Genomic DNA, 20,213 nt, shown 5'->3' on the forward strand with positions numbered 1-20,213 from the left:
TATTTGGGTGGCATAATAGTCGTTTGCGTTTTAAGTTTCATTCAATTCAATTACATTCGCAGCGACACGCAGCTGAACAACGCAGTTTCACGCGCATGCATTTCGCTTGATAGATTCAATTTGCGTTTAACCGCATATTTGATTTTTTATTTAACTTATTTTTTGCATTTTGTATAATAATTTCGTATTCATTTTGTTTCATTAAAGCGTGCGCTACTTTATTCAATTTCGCGAAAATCGCACATCGCATTTATATTCACGCTAATTAAGCTCAACATATAATACTTTAAGTTATTCAATTGTATGTTAATGATAGCGCTTTGACGGTAAAATATAATTTTAACGCATTAATCCCGCATCCGTATTAATTTCATGTTACAACTCAAAAAGATGTAAATTCATCGGATGACTCGCAATTAGAGTAAAGCACCAAAAGCGACTATTGAAATGGATCTAAGTGCAAATGAATGGCTCTTCACGCATGCAAAACGTACTTCGTATAATATATTTTTCAAATAGAATTTTTATGCAATCCTCATAATGTGCCACATTAATAGGAACAAAAGCGCATCGTTGGTTCTTAGTCGCAGTTTAATACAATTTCTCGCGTTTTCATTAACATAGAAAAAGAGGACGCGACGCATTAACACCACGCTTAATTGCTTTCTATAATTGATTTCTTAATTGAATTATCTTCTTTTCTCTACTTCATGTGCAATTGATTGTAAATCGATAACGCTTTAACGCACTAAAAAGCTGTTCTTGCAGCTTGTAATATATTTGATCGCGGGATAAACGCGGAAATGCGGTAGAGTTGATAAACAGCGTGCACGTTTCCGCAAGAATGCGATTTTATTCCATAGCTCACTTCGTTATTCGCTCAACCTTGACTCGAATAGATTCCGAATCTCTAGTATACAGTTTGACTCAACAATTGTAATTTGGGAAAATTCAACAATTCTACCGCCTTCAGACAGATGTCACGCATATTGAAAAGATGCTGCGACATTGATTTATATTCACAATGTTATTTCTTTTAAGTTATATTTACAATTTAATGTCCAATTATTAAATATTAAAATAATTTTTTTTAACATATATATTTTTATCTTTTTGAGTTTTTCAGATTATTATTGTGTTATCAAGCTACTGTTAAGTCAGCACGTTGACTTACCGTTTAATTTAATTATATAACCATAGATTCATATGACACCACTTAACACACGAAGCACACGTATCTCAATATTTCTCGAATGAAAAATATATTTCTTTTAATTTTAAGCAAAGCAGATATAATGTTATCAGCGGCACTTTTAATGTCATGTGTCACAGGAAATAAGATCCTTTATATCATTCACTTTTTCATACGCACTTTTATTATTAATTCTGTCTTTTCTCATTTTCTCGTTCGTCACACGCGTAGAAAATTCACAGGCGGAGATTATATGTCCTCTTGATGTTGCAGTGTTGCACAGCATTATCGCATATACATTTAAGGACCGTCACTTTATCTGTCGATATTTTTTCATGATTTGATTGAAATTCCACAAAAGATCGTCCCGTTCTTTTCTGTCTACTCTTAATCTAATCGCTGAAACACCGATTTCTTTTTCTTGATACTAAAATTGCACGTTCTATCAAAATCTCGTCAAAAGAAATCCGATCTTTGAATTCTTCCGTGACTTTGATCGTGACTGGAAAATGCAATATACTCTGCAATTTTTATTTAAATTGAAAGAAGATTGCAAAAAACGCTCGGAAATGTACGCGTTATTTATCACTGAGAATTTTTTATCCGTTTTACCGATACAATAAAATCAAGTTAATTTAAAGCCTGAATAAGAGAAATCTAAATTTTCGACAATCCGACAAAAATAGTTTGCATTTTTTTTATTCATTTTTTTTTTTATTTAAATTTATCCTACGCAAACGGAATAGCCAGAAACCTTTCGATTACTCCGTCCCATCGGTAGTTAAGCTTTAACGTGGAATGTGCGCTTTAGTGAGATAGGCTCCGAGTTTTTAAACGCGTTCCACCGAACTCCACGCGTGTGAAAAATTTAAATTTCGCAATTTTTATAATTAATTAAAACCGTCAAAATGTAGGAAATGTACGCGTCGTGCGTTGAGAAACGTCGTCGGGTAAACTGGGGGAGCGGACCACTGTGCGAACGCGTCTGTGCCAGCCAAAAAGTTTCGCCGCATGCGCTTTGTAGAGATCCTGCCGGCGCCGGCGTCTCGACGGACGCCGCTGACATCGACGTCGCCAGCATCGTTGGGTTTTGCACCGTTGTACGTGTCTCACGGCTTCGAGAGGACAATTGCGCTGGAAGGGCATATCGTGCTCTTTAACTTTAGACAGATCAATAGGAAGTCGTCGCATCTTGATTTTAATGAGACTTCCAAATCTTCGCATTCTTCGCAAAAGCGAAAAAGTAATTATTGGGAGATTTTCGATGTGCGAAGTAGTTTTAAATTGTAGGGAAAAAATAATTTATAAGTTCTACGTGTAGGGAAAAAATAATTTATAAGTTCTACGTGAAAAAAATGAATTTTGAGATAGATCGGATTTTTTTATAAAGTTATAAAGAATTTTGCACCACCATTTACGTGAAATGTTTTCACGTCTATTGTACGAGGGTCGAAAAGGATCTATTTGAATAAATTCTTCGCTCAATGACAAGGCAGATATTTTATCGAATATAGCTTTGCCGAAAACTTCAATAGGTCTTGTACTATAAACCAATAAAATTCCACAGAATTTTAAGAAAAAACAGTAGATAATCTCAACTTTTATTTAACAGAATTTTAATTTATAATCACGTTAAATTTAAAGCTAAAATATTTAACATTAAAAAATTAAAAAAGAGATGTCATTTTTTGTAGAATAATTTTTCTTGCTAAAATTAGACATTGGCGGTGTAGGATTTGAAATAAAATCAAACCGCTGTATTTTTCGCAATTCTAGATATCTTGCTACAGTGAACTTATCTTCTGCATATCATCAAATTTCTAATCGTTTCTATATAAACATGTATCAAATTTAACATTTATTAAATGTTAAATATATCTAATAATGAATGAGTTATCATTATTGCATTAGCAATAAACGTCAGCAGATTTTTTACAAACTTGGTAACTGGTAATGAGAAGTGCATTGAATCCACTTCGCTGACAACGTCAAATGAACTTTGAGATTCATAAGTGACAGATATTCAATGATTATCGAATCTTCTTTTAGAAAGGAAGAGCGCACATAAATGTATGTGTCATCCTGATTTTATCGACTAATCCTCACGCCGGAAATAAAATTATGGAAATGACAACCTCTTCATATTCCGATTTTTGAATTCACAAAAACATGGCAATGTCGCATATTTATCTATAATTAAAATTCTTTTATCGGTTTTAAAAATGTTTTAAGAGTCTAATATTATAATGTGTTATCATAAAGAAAAAATTAAAAAAATATAAAAATTTCAATGTGCTATTTATTTTAATATCTCTTGGTTCTCAAGGATAATATTTTAATCAATATATTTGTTAACGTACGTCTAACGTACGTACGCAACTTTATTTATATTTAGATGGTGTGATCTCAATCATTTTTGCAATCAGCCCTTACTGCGTTACTTTTCTAATTTGATGGCTTCGTTAGTAATGTAATTTTAGTGCTACGCCGCTGTTGAGCAACAACAGTTGGCTAGCTTCTGCACGCGCCACAACTACATTTAATTAATAAATTGTATTACATGTTATACGTTTAATAAAAAGATTAATATAGAATTAAATTTATGCAAATAACGTGTAAAAGAAAGAAAACATTTCCGATTTTATACCACACTAAAAATTATCTTAAATTAAAATCTGCTATATTAAAATACATATACATGTACATGTTTATACCTGATTCGTTTTGAGAAATATAATATATTGTAGTATGATATATGATATTATGTTGCTTTCTGAACAGTTTACCATAAGCTTAATGCGGAGATAGAGATGCAAACTTTGTATATAACGCAATTCATATCGAATTTGGAATAGCTATGGTATAATAAACGAGTATAAACTATTTTGTAGTTAATGTGTTGCTGAGGCTTCCTATTTCCGGATTGCATGCATTCAACCCGTTTTGATTCACGTAGACATTTGTCTCACGATAAATGCTTTCGGTTTACAAATGCTCAAGCTTGGCTTACATCAGCTTTAGTTTTAGCTGTACAAAGACAAGAATACATTAATGGAGCTTTCTCAGATATGCATTAAACAAACTGTAAATTTTTATTATGCTTTTACATTTGTTTTATATTTTTATGGAATAAAAATACAGCTTTTGAGAGTAAGAGACAGAAATAGTTATTAAATAATGTCTGGACTTTTTTTCAGTGTTACAAAGTCCTAAAGCAAACGTGTACAAGTTTGAAAGGTCAATTACAACCAAATGGCAAACCGTTTACAACAGTTATCACATATGCGTTGAATCCAAAGGCTGTAACAATGGGTCAACTGTATGGCGAATATAATTCCGATACACACGAATGGTTAGTAACATATTGGCGGTTCTACGTCAAAGAGTTAAAATTGCAAAATTATAGAATTTTAATTTAAACTTATTGTTAGCTGTTGAATGCTCGGTATTACGAGCTAAACTCACAACTTTTTGCAAACTCTTAATTTTTAAAAATTTTTAAGATGTATGACATTAAATCTACAACATTTTTTATTTAAAACAAAATCTTTTTTATTAAAATTTAAAATGCAAATTTTATAAAACTGATTCGGTATATTTATGATAGTAGTATACTGACGAATTTGATACCTATATATTTAATATAAAAAGTTGCAAAGAACTTCCTACTGAACTTAATTTTTTTATTAACTTTTGTTTAAATTTACTTAACTTCTATGTTTAAAGCTATTTATATCAACGTTAATTCAAATATTGATTGAAACTTGACAAAGATTAAATATTTATTTATTGTACGTATTTGTTGAAAGTATTACTATGCATTCACATACAGCGCATAGCTACAGCTACTGCAGCACTCACGATCGATACTTTAACACAAATATAAACTTAAAATTAAAATTTCATTTCTTGTTTTTTTTTTTATATTTAGAACAATATCCAAATATCTTGGTTATTTCCAAATATCATTAAACGTGTATGTAAAGTAAGAATTGATTTCGACATATATAATTATGTAAATTTTAAAAATTTTGTATTTGTAAACGATGACTCTTGTATGTGTCTATTTATAATATATACATATGTAGAAAAAGTTAATATATATTTCATATATATTTATATATTTGTCATTCAAATTTACATTACAGAAATATACACACACATACACTATATTTAAATTTATATTTCAACAATTTTCTTTTATTTCAAAGTAATATTTAAAAGTAACAAAACTAAGTTAAACAACATCTCGTAAATCTCGTAAATAATCTGTTACACTTAGTAGGACTTTTCACATAAGAGATAAGAATCTTTATTGCACACACCGAAGTTTCGAGTTTATTATTATAAATCAGACAAAATTTCTTACAATTAGTAAAAATCTCATCTTATCTTTTTTTTCTTATTTGAGTCTAGTCGAAAGAAATTTATCACAATTTTCGTTTCTATTATGCTTATTTAAAATAAAGAGAAGTAATAAGAGAAAGAAGAAGAGAAAAAGAAATTACCGGAACCATCTGTTCGTCCATCGATAACCGTTAGCACGTTTGGTTTTTGTTCTCTTTGTGTTTTAAAAAATGATTTTATCGCAATTTTTTCGCAAAAATAAAAAGGAATCGTGAAGTTCGCAGGACGTAATAAATCGACAGCAATTTTATCAGAAATTTTGTAATTTCTTTTTTTGCTAAAGTTAAGTAATAAGATATTTGATAATATACATTTATATAATAATCGAACTCACTTTAATTATGATACTAATTTAATAAATACATGTATAGAGATATTAAATATACAACTAGCTAATATATATATTTATATAACGGCCTATTTATAGTTATTAATATGCGGGCGTATGAAAGTATAACATCGATAGAGCAAAAACTTTTTAAAATAGACACAAAATTCGAGATATTGAATGCACCGCACGTCCGATTTGTAGGACAGACGGAATATTGCCAACTTTAATACGAGCGGATATAGCAACGGCGGATTGTGATAAACGTTGGTATATTTTTGATGGACCAGTCGATCCAGTATGGATCGAAAATTTGAACACCGTCCTGGACGACAATAAAAAGCTTTGTCTCGCGTCGGGGGAAATAATGAAATTATTGCCGTCTCAAATTATGATATTTGAAGTATCAGATCTTCGAGTAGCTTCACCAGCTACAATTTCTAGGTAATAAAAAACTTTGAATAATTTCTATCGCTATAGAGTAGAGAAACAAAGTAATATCAATAACAATATATTCAGCATATTGCTACAAACATATTTACTTCTTTTTAACTTCTTTATTCTTAAGTGCTGAAATTAATATGTATTGTTGAAAACCACACACAACACACACACAAGGATTTTTTTCTATTCTTGAAATATTCAGATTATAACTTCTTAATAAAATATGTTTTAATTTGAATTGATGATAAAGCTTATTAATGTTTAATAATGATAATAAGAATTAGTATAGCTTTTGTGTTCCACGTGATTTGAATACATATTAATTCTGATTACTAATGAGTACTAGAGAAATTATTTGACAGAATGAAATAACCATTAGTTATGAGATTATCGATAAAATACGTTGAGTAATTATATAAATTAAAATAAATGTAGATAAATATAATGTGAAAGCTTGATTGGAGATATTGAATAAAATATCGTAAAAAAACACTTTTCTAACTAAAATAATTACAAGTTGTATAAATTAAGTTATTAGTTAAGATTATTAAGATTGTACTTCTTTATTTTAATATTAAAATAGATGTGGTATGGTGTATATGGAACCAGAAAATTTAGGTCTACAACCTTTAATCGATTGTTGGATACGGTCATTACCAACGGTAAATTAATATTTCTTTCACACATTATTCTTTTATAATATATTAAAACATTAAAAGTAAACAAAAAAATATTAATTTTTTTAACAGATAATAATATTATAAGTTGTATAAGTTAAATTTTATATTTTAAATTAATTTTTAATAATGTTTATAGTTCTAATATTTTCCAGTTCCCGAATTAATTGTCAAATATAATTATATATTTTGCGCATATTGTAATTAATTTATTGTGTTATTGTATTATTATTACAAAAATGATATGTATCTTAAATGCAGTTACGTAAAGCAAATCTGAATAACTGTTTCTAGACAATGAAGGATTACATTGAAGAAATAATTGAGTTAACAACTCAACTGGTGCTTCCCGGTCTAAAGATTGTACGTCAGAATTTACGAGAGATCGTAAGAACCGTAGATTCTGCCATTGTTCAATCTTATATAAATCTAATGAACTTCAGAATTCGACCGATGACCGAACGTGAAGGAAAAACGCCACCAAGTGTTGCTTTTCAAAAAACTATATGTAAAGCTACATACAATTTAATTGTAATATTGTATATGAGTGTTGCTAAACATTATAAGTTTAATATACTAAACATCAAATTCAGAATAGCACAAGTTTTAAGTCGCTTTAAGGACATGCAATTGCCGCACGTGCACGGCAAAGTCAAGTTAATAGTTATTCAATAAATCTGACTATGTACTATTACAAGTACCATCAGTTTCTATTCATGAATTCTGTCTAACAGCTTGCAATATATATCAGAATCAGAATTAGAAATCGGAATCGGAACTCGAACTTGGACATTTCTCTTTACTAACGATAAGACTTCTAAATTAATTACTAAAGACGATGTAATCAACGCATCATTAATAGTGTTACTCAAATTATTATTATTATAAAGAATGAAGTTAATCAGCTAATTTTTACCATTTTTAAAAATTCAGTTTTTAAAAATTCTATGGATCGCACACAGTCACAAAATTTCTGTTTGAGAATGGCATTACATACCTTATATTACAGCGGATTTGATATCACCATGGGCAGCTTTCGCCATTGTTTGGGGATTAGGTGCAACTTGCGATTACAAAAGCCGTTGCATATTCAGTGATTGGTTGAAAAAGGTACAAAAGGATGCAAAACATAAAATACCATTTCCAGAAGAAGGTCTTGTGTTCGATTATAGGTACAAATATAAAATGAGATAAGAAATATATAAGTAGATTGAGAGAAACAGAATTTATTTTTAAGCTGATATACTTTTCCTAAATATTATTTAAAATAATTATTGACGTATTCGCTTGTCATAAATATAACAGAAAACTTATATTTTTGTTAACAAAAATGTTTTTCTTTTATACAAGAATAGAACGCTTTTATTCACATGTAGTTTCTTGAATAATGCGAATTAGCAAAATATATAATCCTTTATGTCTTACGAAAAAAATTAAATGTTGTATATATACATGTACATATATAGGCATAGAAAAGTAATAGAACGTACTATTCAGATTACACGATGGTGGGTTCACTGATCAAATCGAGGGTCAGGAGCCAATTCTACCGAAGTGGTATAAATGGTTGGACGGAATTTCATCTATCAGAATAAAGCCAGAAACAAAATACATGGGTATGTTACAAATATTTCATTAGGTAAAGTTAAGTATTTATTTTTTGCAATATTATAGATAAAAAATTATATTTATTTCTTTATGCAAAATATAATTAACTAGCTCATTAATTACCTCATGTAATAACAAACAGTAATGCTGTTTTTAGTCATGTAAATAGATAATAAAGTTTTATTTTAATTTGTTCTTTAAAAGAATTTGTAATTTTAAATTTAGTCATAAAAGTATTTAAATAATAAAAAATAATGCCAAAATATATTTTTAAAAATTTTTTATTTAAAAACAATTAACTTGAAATTAATCACGAATATTTTGTCGATAAAAGAAAATACATAGCGGAAAATAATTTAACGGTTGATAAAAAAAACGGTTATTAAAGCGGAAGCATTATAATAAGCATGAAGTATGGTTGTACAGATAGCAAAAAGAATAAATTAATTAATAAGTTTTACCTATAAATCTTGCCTTATAATTATTGTATCTATAATATTTTGTCTCATATATAACTTGTCAAAATATAAGTAGATATCATATTTATGTAATTCGAAATGTATTAATTCTTGAAAAATAATGTTTTTTCAGATATCATAATTCCAACTATGGACAACGTACGAAGCGCGACGTTAATCGAATATCTCCTCATTAACGAGACAAATGTACTTTGCGTGGGTGCAACCGGAAGCGGCAAGACTTTGACGGTGTCAGCAAAACTGTCACGTAACATGCCGAAGAAATACATTTGCAATTTTATGACGTTCTCAGCGCAAACCACGGCGCATGAGACACAGGTATAGCAGAAGATCGAATTACGTATATTCTCGAACAGGAAATGAGATTAATATCTAATTTCGCACAGGATTTAATTGATGCAAAATTGGACAAGCGACGTAGAGGTATCTACGGGCCGCCGATCCTGAAAAAGCAAATTTTCTTCATCGACGACTTGAATATGCCTGCACTGGATACATATGGCGCTCAACCATCGATTGAATTAATTCGCCAATTTATGGATTTTAGCGGTGAGTGAAATTAACAAGATTTAATAACGGATAATAACTTACTCAATTAACTGAGTCAATACGCGAATTACTTAAAAAGTAATGAACTAAATGAACATGTCTCAATTATGAGGAAGTAGTACAAAAATTAAAAATAAAATACAGAAAGATGATTGCAAATATATTTACTTGCAATAAATTAATATGCGATCAATCTTTTAGATTATGTGTAACTGCCAATACATCTACAAAAAATACATAGAAAGCACTCACACTTTTCCAGCTTTTGACAAAAAGAGGAATTAACAATATTTTATATTTTACATTTTACAAATAATTTCAATATTTACAAATATTCCATAAATTGTACATTGGGGGAATAAAGATCAATGAAAAAGCTTTTCATGTCCATGTCGTAACATACACAACTAAATATTTTTAATAGGTACTCGAAAGATTCGTGAATTTTGTATTTCCTATTTCATTATAAACTCTTTGTTTAAATATATAGACTCTTCGTAGTTAGATTGTTATGGATATAAGACAAATAAAATTAGCACTTCAATTAATGAGAACTTCACTCTTGATCTTGTGAAGGTACTCTCATGAAAAGGCTTTACTTAAAAAGAAATCATCGTTAAAATGATCGTTAAAATATTATATACGACAGTCGGAGACGTAATGGCGTTTTAATGACGTAGTAATAACTGTTTTTGTAGAATACACATCCAAGAAAATAGAGAATACCCGCGTATAAAAATTTAACAGCACACGAAATAATAATTCCTGACGTTATGAAATGCTCCAATGCATTCTGAATTCGACGAATTTTAATAGCCTGTTTCTGCGAACATAATAGTCCCCAAGGCAATCATGCCATTGGAATTGAGCTCTTATGTGGGCGGAATTCAATATTGTGGATTCCAAATATACACATGGGAAGTGTTAACATATTTTAGTCATAAAATATGAAACAAATTACATAAACATAATATTCTCCATAATAAAAATCTAGTAATATGTATTATCTAATTACCTCAATGATTATAATATTATCATCTGTTTATTTTACTAAAAGTTAAGCTTCAATAAATCAAAAAAATCCTCAAAATCCTTATTTCTCATTAATGTTTCCCTTGAGAGTTAAACGCTAATTACGAAAAATTACATCCTGCTTCTCTGAAAGGGTAAAATATAGCATGTGATTAACAATAAAAATTCAAGTCAAAATTTTCCCCAGGGTGGTATGACAAGACGGAAATCGGGTCCTTCAGACTGATCAAGGACGTAACTTTCGTCGCAGCTATGGGACCTCCTGGTGGGGGAAGGAACCCAATAACTGCCAGACTTTTACGGCATTTCCATATTATTGCATTCCCAGAAATGGAGAACGATGCACAAGTGAGTTTGCACGGTATTTGTAAAAAAAAACTGCACGTTAAATATGTTAACGCTAATTGCTCACATATATCGGTCTCTCAAGAGAGATCAGTTATTTTTGCCTGGAAATAAAAATGTGAAATTTACGCTAAAATCATAATTTCAGCGAAAATTTTACATTTTCAGCTTGACGAGTAGAGAAAAGTCTTGTTTGATTGGATAAAATTTTTACGCAAAATTTCAAACTGTAGATGTCAAAAAAAAAGTAAAAAAGTTCTCAGTGTTGGTTACGTAATCTTTTAAATTTTCGTGATTTTATATTACATTCGCTTTGAGCATAAAAAATATGAATGAAAGAGAGAGAGAGAGAGAGAGAGAGAGAGAGAGAAAAGATAAAAACTCTCTGAATTCTAAATGTCCACTTTAGATATATGTCGAATATATATCTAAAATCTAATATATGTAATATATCGGACATACATATACATATAAAATTTAATAGCGAATTCGATTGGATGCACTCAGCGCGCACTGGTGCATGCACATTAAAGCCGTCATACACAAATCAACGTAAAATGTATGTTTAATATAAACGGATTAAATCACAAAATCCTCAGTATTCTTTATTGTGCTATAAAATATGTATTGGGCATTTTGTCAATCGAGATATTTGCATTTTAGTTTAAAAATTAAATCAATATACAACAGCTTTAATATGCACCAGTGCGCACTGAGTGCATCCAATTGAATTCACTATAAGGTTTAAGTATTTTACAACATTAAAGGATAATATAACGATTGATATTAAAAAAAGTTACATTCTTAACGAAGAAGTATTTTACTCAAGAGTAAAAAAAGTAACTGAAAATTATCAGTATAGAATCAATTGTTAAAGACATCTTTTATACGTGGAAAAGCACAAGAGCAGTAGGACAATTTTACAAAGAAATTTCAGAGTCAGAAATTTCGTTGAGTAATATATAACGGAATTTGCGATTTTAGTTACCGTGTCACTTGTACATTGAATTAAGAGTTCGATGAAAGAAAGTTTCCGACGACGCAACATCTTTGTTACGCCCGGAACTGCACATACTTGACGCGTACGTTTCCTTCCACTACGTCGTCAGGTTTTCTTCCATCGAATTGACATCCACGCCCAGCCGCGTATAATCGTGAGTCGTAGGCAAGACAGAACACCGTGCGGCACCGTAGCTCACACTGTTTGCCCTGTTCCTCCATACCAGCCGTAATTAGACGTCGTAAATCGTGACCGTACCGACCATAATTTATCATAATCACCTCCTCGGTTAATATAATGGGGATCGTAATCAACCTCACCGACTCCACGCACCCGCGAGACCTTCTGGGCACGTTTCGACCAAGGTCGACAAGGCGGGTCTCGGTTTAAGTGCCACTGATTAAATATTCATGCCAAACACATTTATACCTCCTGCGAAGGATTTTCTCAATTATGATATATTCAGACGTGTTATCTAACATTAGATATTAATTAAAAATTATTATTAATGTTATATGCAATAAATTGAAACGGTGCGTAAATTTTAATTAAAATAGAATGCAATCATATTTTAATATAAGGGTATGGTTGGCACATTGGTTAGTATTATAGGCTGTCTCCCTTCCAGGTTTTTTTTCTTTACTTTGAATTGAACTTTGGTATTAAAGTTAATTATTTTTTAGAGAAACTCTATACCTTCGCAAGTCTCTCTTTAACTTTCAAAATCAAAAATATTCTTATATCCTTAAATCACAATTTTGTTAAAGTAAATTTCAATTAAATTGCGTTATAATTAAAAAAGAACATATAAACACCAAAAGCCAGTTTTAATTACTTAAAAAATTTATTTAAACATTTAAACTTTAAATGCTACGCATTTAAGATTATTCTATGTATTTATGAAAGCTAAATATTAAATATGTATATGTAAGATATTCTTGTATTTGAAATTAAAGATGAATTTATGGATCTAACTGATTTTACATATAATTTACAGTATCATATCTTTAAAACGATTCTTGATTCGTGGCTGTCAAACACACCAGAACTTTACAATCTACTGGATGATGTAGTGGACTCCACTTTAAAAGTGTTTACAATTATACGCAGCGAAATGTTACCAATCCCCAATAAATCGCACTACACCTTCAATCTTCGAGATCTGAGCAAAGTGTTCCAAGGCATCCTTATGGCAGACGCAAGAAAAATACTAGTTAGTATAATTTTTTTATATTTCTAAGTTAAAAATTAGTTGTACTATGCTTAAATAAAAAATAATAACGCGCTTGTCGAGATAATAATGGACTTTTGATACAATTGGAAAGAACGGTGCAAAAACTGAACATGTGCAAGTGATTAAAGTACGTGTATGGTCAGACAAACTTTCGACACACTGGCTCGTGCATGCGTGGCGTTTTTGGCATTGCACGAGCAGTTACATATCGTTATTATAAAATTGATGTAGGATGGAAAAGGATAAATCTGCTTGACAAAGCGAAAAAAGAAATATTATTCAAGTGGCTTCATGCGTGACAAAGCAGGTCTTTCCATATTTTATGTAAAATAAAACGATGGATGTTGCTTCCAATTCTATTGCTTTAAAAGAGAGATTATTTTAATCCGATTTAGTACTTTATTATTCATACACTGTCGTGAAATTGAATGCTTTGTGCGCTTTATTGTGAAGCAAAAATACATGTTTACCACGATTATATCTACAGGAAATCAACATGTCTTTCGCATTTCCATACATTTTGTCAATAGAATTCTGTGGAAATTGCTTTATATACATATTATGTAAGACTTATATCACATTTGATTGATTTTTTTTACACAGATTCGCAAAAAGTTGTTATTACTTTGGTATCATGAGAATATTCGAGTCTTCAGCGATCGCTTAATTAATGACGAAGACAAAAAATGGTTTGATCAGCTCTTACGCAGTATGTTGAAGAATAAATTCAATTGTGACGCTGACGATATTATCGGGGAAAAACCGTTGTTTTATGGCGACTTCTGTGATCCTGCGGGAGAATATGAGCAGATAATAGATATCGAAAAAGTAATTTACTATTCTTAAAAATAAATAACATATAATATTATTAATTTAATAACTAGTATTTAATATAACTGATAACATATAAATAATTTGTAAGTAAAACTTTTAGTAATAAGTAATAGTTAACAATTTGCAATAGTATCTAGTAATTGATAAGTCTATAGCAATAAATATTAATTCATAATTATATAAAAATTAATATAAAATTTAATAATTAATATTCTTAAATTTGTGTGTGACCATTCCAACTGGATATTATAATACTTATAAATATTATATAGTTCAAAATGCAATCTTAATTTAGAAGTTAGATTTTTTTGAATATTTAACAGTTTTTTTGTAACAATAATTATAAATAAAGATATATTGCTTTATGTTAGTCTTTCTTATGTGTTTATAGATGAAACGTATTCTACTCGATGTTTTAAACGATTATAATGATTTAACGACATCGCCGATGCAATTAGTACTTTTTGAAGATGCAATAAGTCATATTTGTAGAATCACACGGATACTTCGACAACCTGGAGGAAATGCCTTATTGCTTGGAATGAGTGGATCAGGCACGCTATAATTATTAGATCTTTAAAATGAAATAATAATATAAAAAAATAATAAAATATTAAAATGTTTTATAATTAATAATATTTTTACATTATATATATCTCTTTTTTCTTATATATACATTTTTCTCTGTATAAGAACTTATATCGCATCTGATAAAAAACCGGAATACAAAGCAGAATATATTTTTATTCTTATTAGGACGTCGAAGTCTGACAAGGCTTTCATCGTACATCAAGGAATACAATTGTTACCAAATTGAAATCAGCAAAACTTATACGATTCGCGACTGGCGAGATGACATCAAGAACATAATACTGAAAGCGGGATTGCAGGATCAACCTATTGTCTTTTTGTTCTCTGACATGCAGGTAAAATACAGATCAGGAAACTTGAAGTATGCTTAAATAAAACATTTCTAACTTTCTGAAAGTTCTATATTCACATTTGCGTTTATTTGTATTTTCTAAACAAATAACATTATAACTTTTAAAAGAACTAATAGTATTAAAACGGATCTTGAAGAAAAGTTTTGTAATTTTAACGAAAAATTTCTTAAAGCAAATAACAGAGAAGCTGAATTTAGAAATAACAAATATTATTAACAAATTATATTATTATTACAATATTGATTATTTAATATTATTTAACGCTATCACATATCATAATTATTTACTCTTGTAATTATAATATAATTTTTTTATTTTGATATTTTTTTCTAATTAAATTATAATATTAAACGTATTGAAATCTTGTCACGATTGATTATTATAGCTTATTACAATACAATATTATACGTTATTATATCACGTATATAGAGAACTGCGCAATAGGTTAATCCCTCAGCCGTCAGCCTGAAATAAATTCGATTAGTGAAACCTTCTAGAGTCCTTATTACGTACTCCACACGGGAATAACAGGAACATATATTATAACTTATAGTAATATAATAAACTTATTTATTTAGATTAATTTTGGAAAATAAACGCTTTAAATATAAAAATATTTTATGCTTCGTAGTTAAACCAAAGTTAGGATATTGATAATTATATGGTTTTGAGGGTGATATATTGAAGAGATAAATTATTATTTATAATATGCTTATATTACACTAATTATAACTTAATAGTGCCTTTATAATAACTGTTTTTCAAACTGACATAAAATTCTGTTTTCATATATAAATCATGTCTCTAAGGTATTCCATGAAATTATATGTTCTTGTAGATAAAGAATGACTCTATGCTGGGGGATTTAAACAACATCCTAAATAGCGGAGATGTTCCCAACATGTATCAACCTGATGAAATAGATAAAATATATCAAGCAATGCGAACGCCAGCACGAGAGGCGGGACTACAGATCAATAGAAGCAACCTTTTCTCCATTTATTTGAAGGCAGTCAGAAGCAACTTACACACTATCATTACAATGAGGTACTTTCATTGAAAAATTTAAAGCTTAATGTCATTTTAATTGTCATCGCTTGAAAATATTTGAAATAATCCTTTCGGACTTTCCATCATAAATTTCACAAATCGCACTTTTATAATCTATAAATAATTACATCAATTTGCAAGTTGAAAGAAATCGTTAATCGTGATATATAAGTGCTTCTAATAAAATAGCGAGATTAATGCGATAGGAAGTTTTTTGCAGAAGTAAAAAAACATGACTTTTGTCCCTTATAGCTTCAGTAAAATGTTAGATATGTAATAACATCAAGTCACGCAAAACTGAATTATTATTTGTCACGATATAATAATAAACCCATGATAAAAAATTCTCCCACGAGATTTGCACGAATATGACGATACGATTCTGATATGTTCAAATGTCACATAGTTTTTATTAATCTTATATTGCATCACATCTATATATACATATACATTTCAGTTATTTAAAATATATTTAAAATATATTGATTTATAAATTATAAACGTTAAAAGTAATGATTTTTTAAATATAATAATTTGTTAATTCATATTGCTGCTTATCAAAAGTAACGTTAATTTCTTGACGATAACATGATATATGAGAAATTATTTATATTCTCTCTAGCAAAACAACGGAGAAATAACTACATATAAAGTCATTTAATATTAATAGGTAAAATATGAAAATGACAGAACACTCAATAAGAAAATAATAGATTATTGATCGACAAACTTAATTTGTTTGCATAGACAGTACTTTATTTAATATCCATTGATTTCTCACGGGATACGCAAATAGCTCATGACTGACAGATTGATTAACAACATTGTCAATTTCATAAAAATTTTGTTTTATCCCCTTCTATGATCTTTCTATCAAAAATATCAAAATTATTTACTTCTTAAACTATATTTTTTATAATTTTGTGTTTGTTTTTATGTTTTAAAATAAAGGGAATTGCACAAAAATTTATATTATTCGTTATTCATCAATTCGAAAAGAAATAAATCTAAATAAACTTTTCATTTGTTTATTTCATTTTATTTAATAAGCTTAATGAGAAGTAATGGAGTAATACCATATGTATAATTCTATATACATATGTATATTACATGTACGAAACTGTAATAATTAAACAGTATGTACCTATAAGAAGATTTACTAAACTAACATCTAGTCTAAGCATCTAGAATATAGGATTTAACAGTTAAAGGATTTAACAAGTTTTTCAACAAACTGTTTAAAGAGATTTGCTGAACTGTATATCTAGAATTTATTAGCAAAATTAAGAGACTTGCTAAACTCTGTATCTAGAATATATTAGCAAAATTAAATTTAAAATAAACATACTAAGTAAATAATTTATTATAAGAATGTTTATGGGAAAGTTCTAAAGCATTATATATGAGCTTATGTATTATATATATAAGCACAGAAACGGTTTAATTTACAAATTGATATAGAACATCTAATTTACTCTTTTATGTTGCTATTTGCATTACAAAATTTAATTATAAAAAACATCTACGAGTTAATCTATATCTCTAATCATAAATTTATATAATTAACCTAATATCACATTTCCAATATCCAGCCCGATTGGAGACACATTTCGCGCTCGTATCAGACAATTCCCGGCGCTAGTAAATTGCTGTACTATCGATTGGTTTTGCCCCTGGCCGGATGCTGCGCTTCAGGTTTGTATAATACAATAAAGTGTGACACAACTAAAAATATAATCTATCTCCGCAGTTCTTTATTACAAGTCTCTTTTAAGTAAAAATATAAAAATCAATATTATATCTGTCTCTAATATCAATTACATAACATGCATATTTTTTAGAAATATTATTTATATATTTAATGTAATTCTTATAAGTTTTAACATGTCGACATTCAGAAATTTTTAAAAAGTTTTATTATAATGTGAGAAACATACTGCGTTGATATTTTTTTTTATGTTCCGGTATTGCTTGTGAAAAATGCAGTGTACTAGTATGTTATTTATTTAACTTGCACTTTCGTATTAGCAAAAGGCATTTTATAAATAAAATAACAGATGTACAAAACAATGAAACGTAAAAATGTGAAACATCGCAAATATGCGTTATTTGAAGCTTTATTTCATCGGTAACATATATTTTCCATGAGATATATTAACTAATAAATTAAATAATAAACATGATTGTACTTAAATTATCATATTTATCCTACTATAATTACAACTTATGCTACGAGCATTTAGCTGTTTAATACAGAATAATAAGTAAAATAAACGCCAACTCGCGATAAATACAGCTTTGTAAGCAATTTTAACTCAATCTAGTGATCGTTATCATAATCTTACAGACACTTGATCTTGATAGACACTTAATTAGCAACTTCAGATTTTGATAAGTTGATAAGTCTAAAATAATTAAAATTTTTAATGGATAGATAACAAATGATTAAAAATGTCATTAAAAAGATACCATTATAGCTATTTGAATACAAAATCTAATGAATTTTTATTAATTTTGGCATAATCCATCAAATAATTTTCTTCTTAAATCTAATTAATAAAGATAAATTAAATATTTTACTTTGCTTAATCTCGATTATTTTTAAATATTTTATCAGATGATCCTTAATAATAACTTGAGTTTTTAAATATTTTTAAATGGACTGGAAGATAGCAATGCACATTTAATGCCACAAATATGGTAAAAATTGATCTTAGCGTGCAACATTTAGTAACTTTGCAACATCACGAATTCGAAGCTCCGCTTCCGATCTGCTCCGGAAATCTTACAGTAAATTAAATTTTCAAATGTGAGCACGAGTTTAACATAAATTAATGTAGCGCAGAATCGTTCTATTAATCTTTCAAAACTTGTTAATGCTTTCGCAAGTTAATACAAATATTATACAAACGCGCGATGCGTTTAAACAACTGCGCAAATAAGATTTGTTGAAAATTGCAATATATTTTTGCTTAGAGCATAGCAACGCATCTTCTGTCGGATATAAAAGACGAGTTGACCTCGGATAAAACATTGCAGTCTGTCGTAAAGATATGCCGGTACATGCACTCCAGTGTGATTGACGCTAGTGATCGCTTTTTGAAGGTAAATATGCAGTAATATTTTGCTAACATCTAAAATTGCAATTGTTGTATCAAATAATTTATTTCAGGAACTGGACCGTCATAATTATGTTACATCTACGTCATATATGGAGTTGCTGTCCAATTATCGCAACCTTCTGAAAAAAAAGAAAGATGAGCTAAGTTCTTCAATGATACGTTTTTCCACTGGTGAGTAAAGATAAAATTGATATGTATAAAATAATGTAATATAAAATTCACGGTTACATAATATTTTATAATATACTTTCTAATTCTTTTACAATTAAGGAAAATATTATAAACTATAAATAAAAGTTGATAAAAAGAATATAGAAAAGATTCGATTGCTTTTATCGTAAAAATTCCTTTACATAATATGGCTTTAGTTAAAATATTTTGATTGAGATGTTAACGTGAAAATCCTTATTTTATTTATAATATACTCCTTATTTTCTCAGTATCTTATTGTTAGTACAACGGAGAACGGATTTCATAGGTCAAAGGTAAATGACCGCTGATAGTTTTCTAGTCTATAAATTTAACGCCGACTGTCTGACGGTAGCTCGTAATTCGTGGTAAATTTGGAATATCGATTTTGCCCTGTGTGCAGGTAGTATTATTTGTGTGCTTGAAGGCAGGAAATGAAATGTCTCAATTCTTAACGCTCTTGCAATATATATGTTTCAGTAACATTTTCAATGTATGTAATACTGATTCTGAATATACAATATATCAAAAAAATCATTCAGTCATTATTAATTCAATTAAACATGTACTCATATATATTCGATTTTCCGTTAATATTTTGCGTTAATTTGTATTTATTGTATGTGGGAGACAGATATAAATATTTTTTATCGTACATTTATTCGCCAATTATTTAAACATTTTATTTACAATGCTATTATAAAAAATATACAAGAAAATATCAAATTACTATAAACGGGAAAATTGCGCTCCTTTAAAAACTTAGTGTTTTCTTCTCT

General features: G+C 28.9%; 1 protein-coding gene across 1 annotated transcript in view; it reads left to right on the forward strand.

The window, feature by feature from the left end:
• LOC112460980 (dynein heavy chain 1, axonemal-like) overlaps positions 1-20,213 on the forward strand; it is a 78,852-nt gene that overhangs the window by 42,822 nt on the left and 15,817 nt on the right. Inside the window, 17 exon segments of the mRNA XM_025025981.1 lie at positions 4,390-4,544; positions 6,132-6,371; positions 6,955-7,041; positions 7,345-7,532; positions 8,058-8,220; positions 8,546-8,664; positions 9,248-9,453; positions 9,522-9,684; positions 10,904-11,064; positions 13,059-13,274; positions 13,899-14,123; positions 14,521-14,683; positions 14,886-15,055; positions 15,912-16,120; positions 17,716-17,818; positions 19,100-19,228; positions 19,296-19,416. Coding sequence (XP_024881749.1) covers positions 4,390-4,544; positions 6,132-6,371; positions 6,955-7,041; positions 7,345-7,532; positions 8,058-8,220; positions 8,546-8,664; positions 9,248-9,453; positions 9,522-9,684; positions 10,904-11,064; positions 13,059-13,274; positions 13,899-14,123; positions 14,521-14,683; positions 14,886-15,055; positions 15,912-16,120; positions 17,716-17,818; positions 19,100-19,228; positions 19,296-19,416 — 2,818 coding nt within the window.

This window comes from Temnothorax curvispinosus, unplaced genomic scaffold (genome assembly GCF_003070985.1).
Source record: "Temnothorax curvispinosus isolate PA1 unplaced genomic scaffold, ASM307098v1 QBEX01010941.1, whole genome shotgun sequence".
Lineage (NCBI taxonomy): Eukaryota > Metazoa > Arthropoda > Insecta > Hymenoptera > Formicidae > Temnothorax > Temnothorax curvispinosus.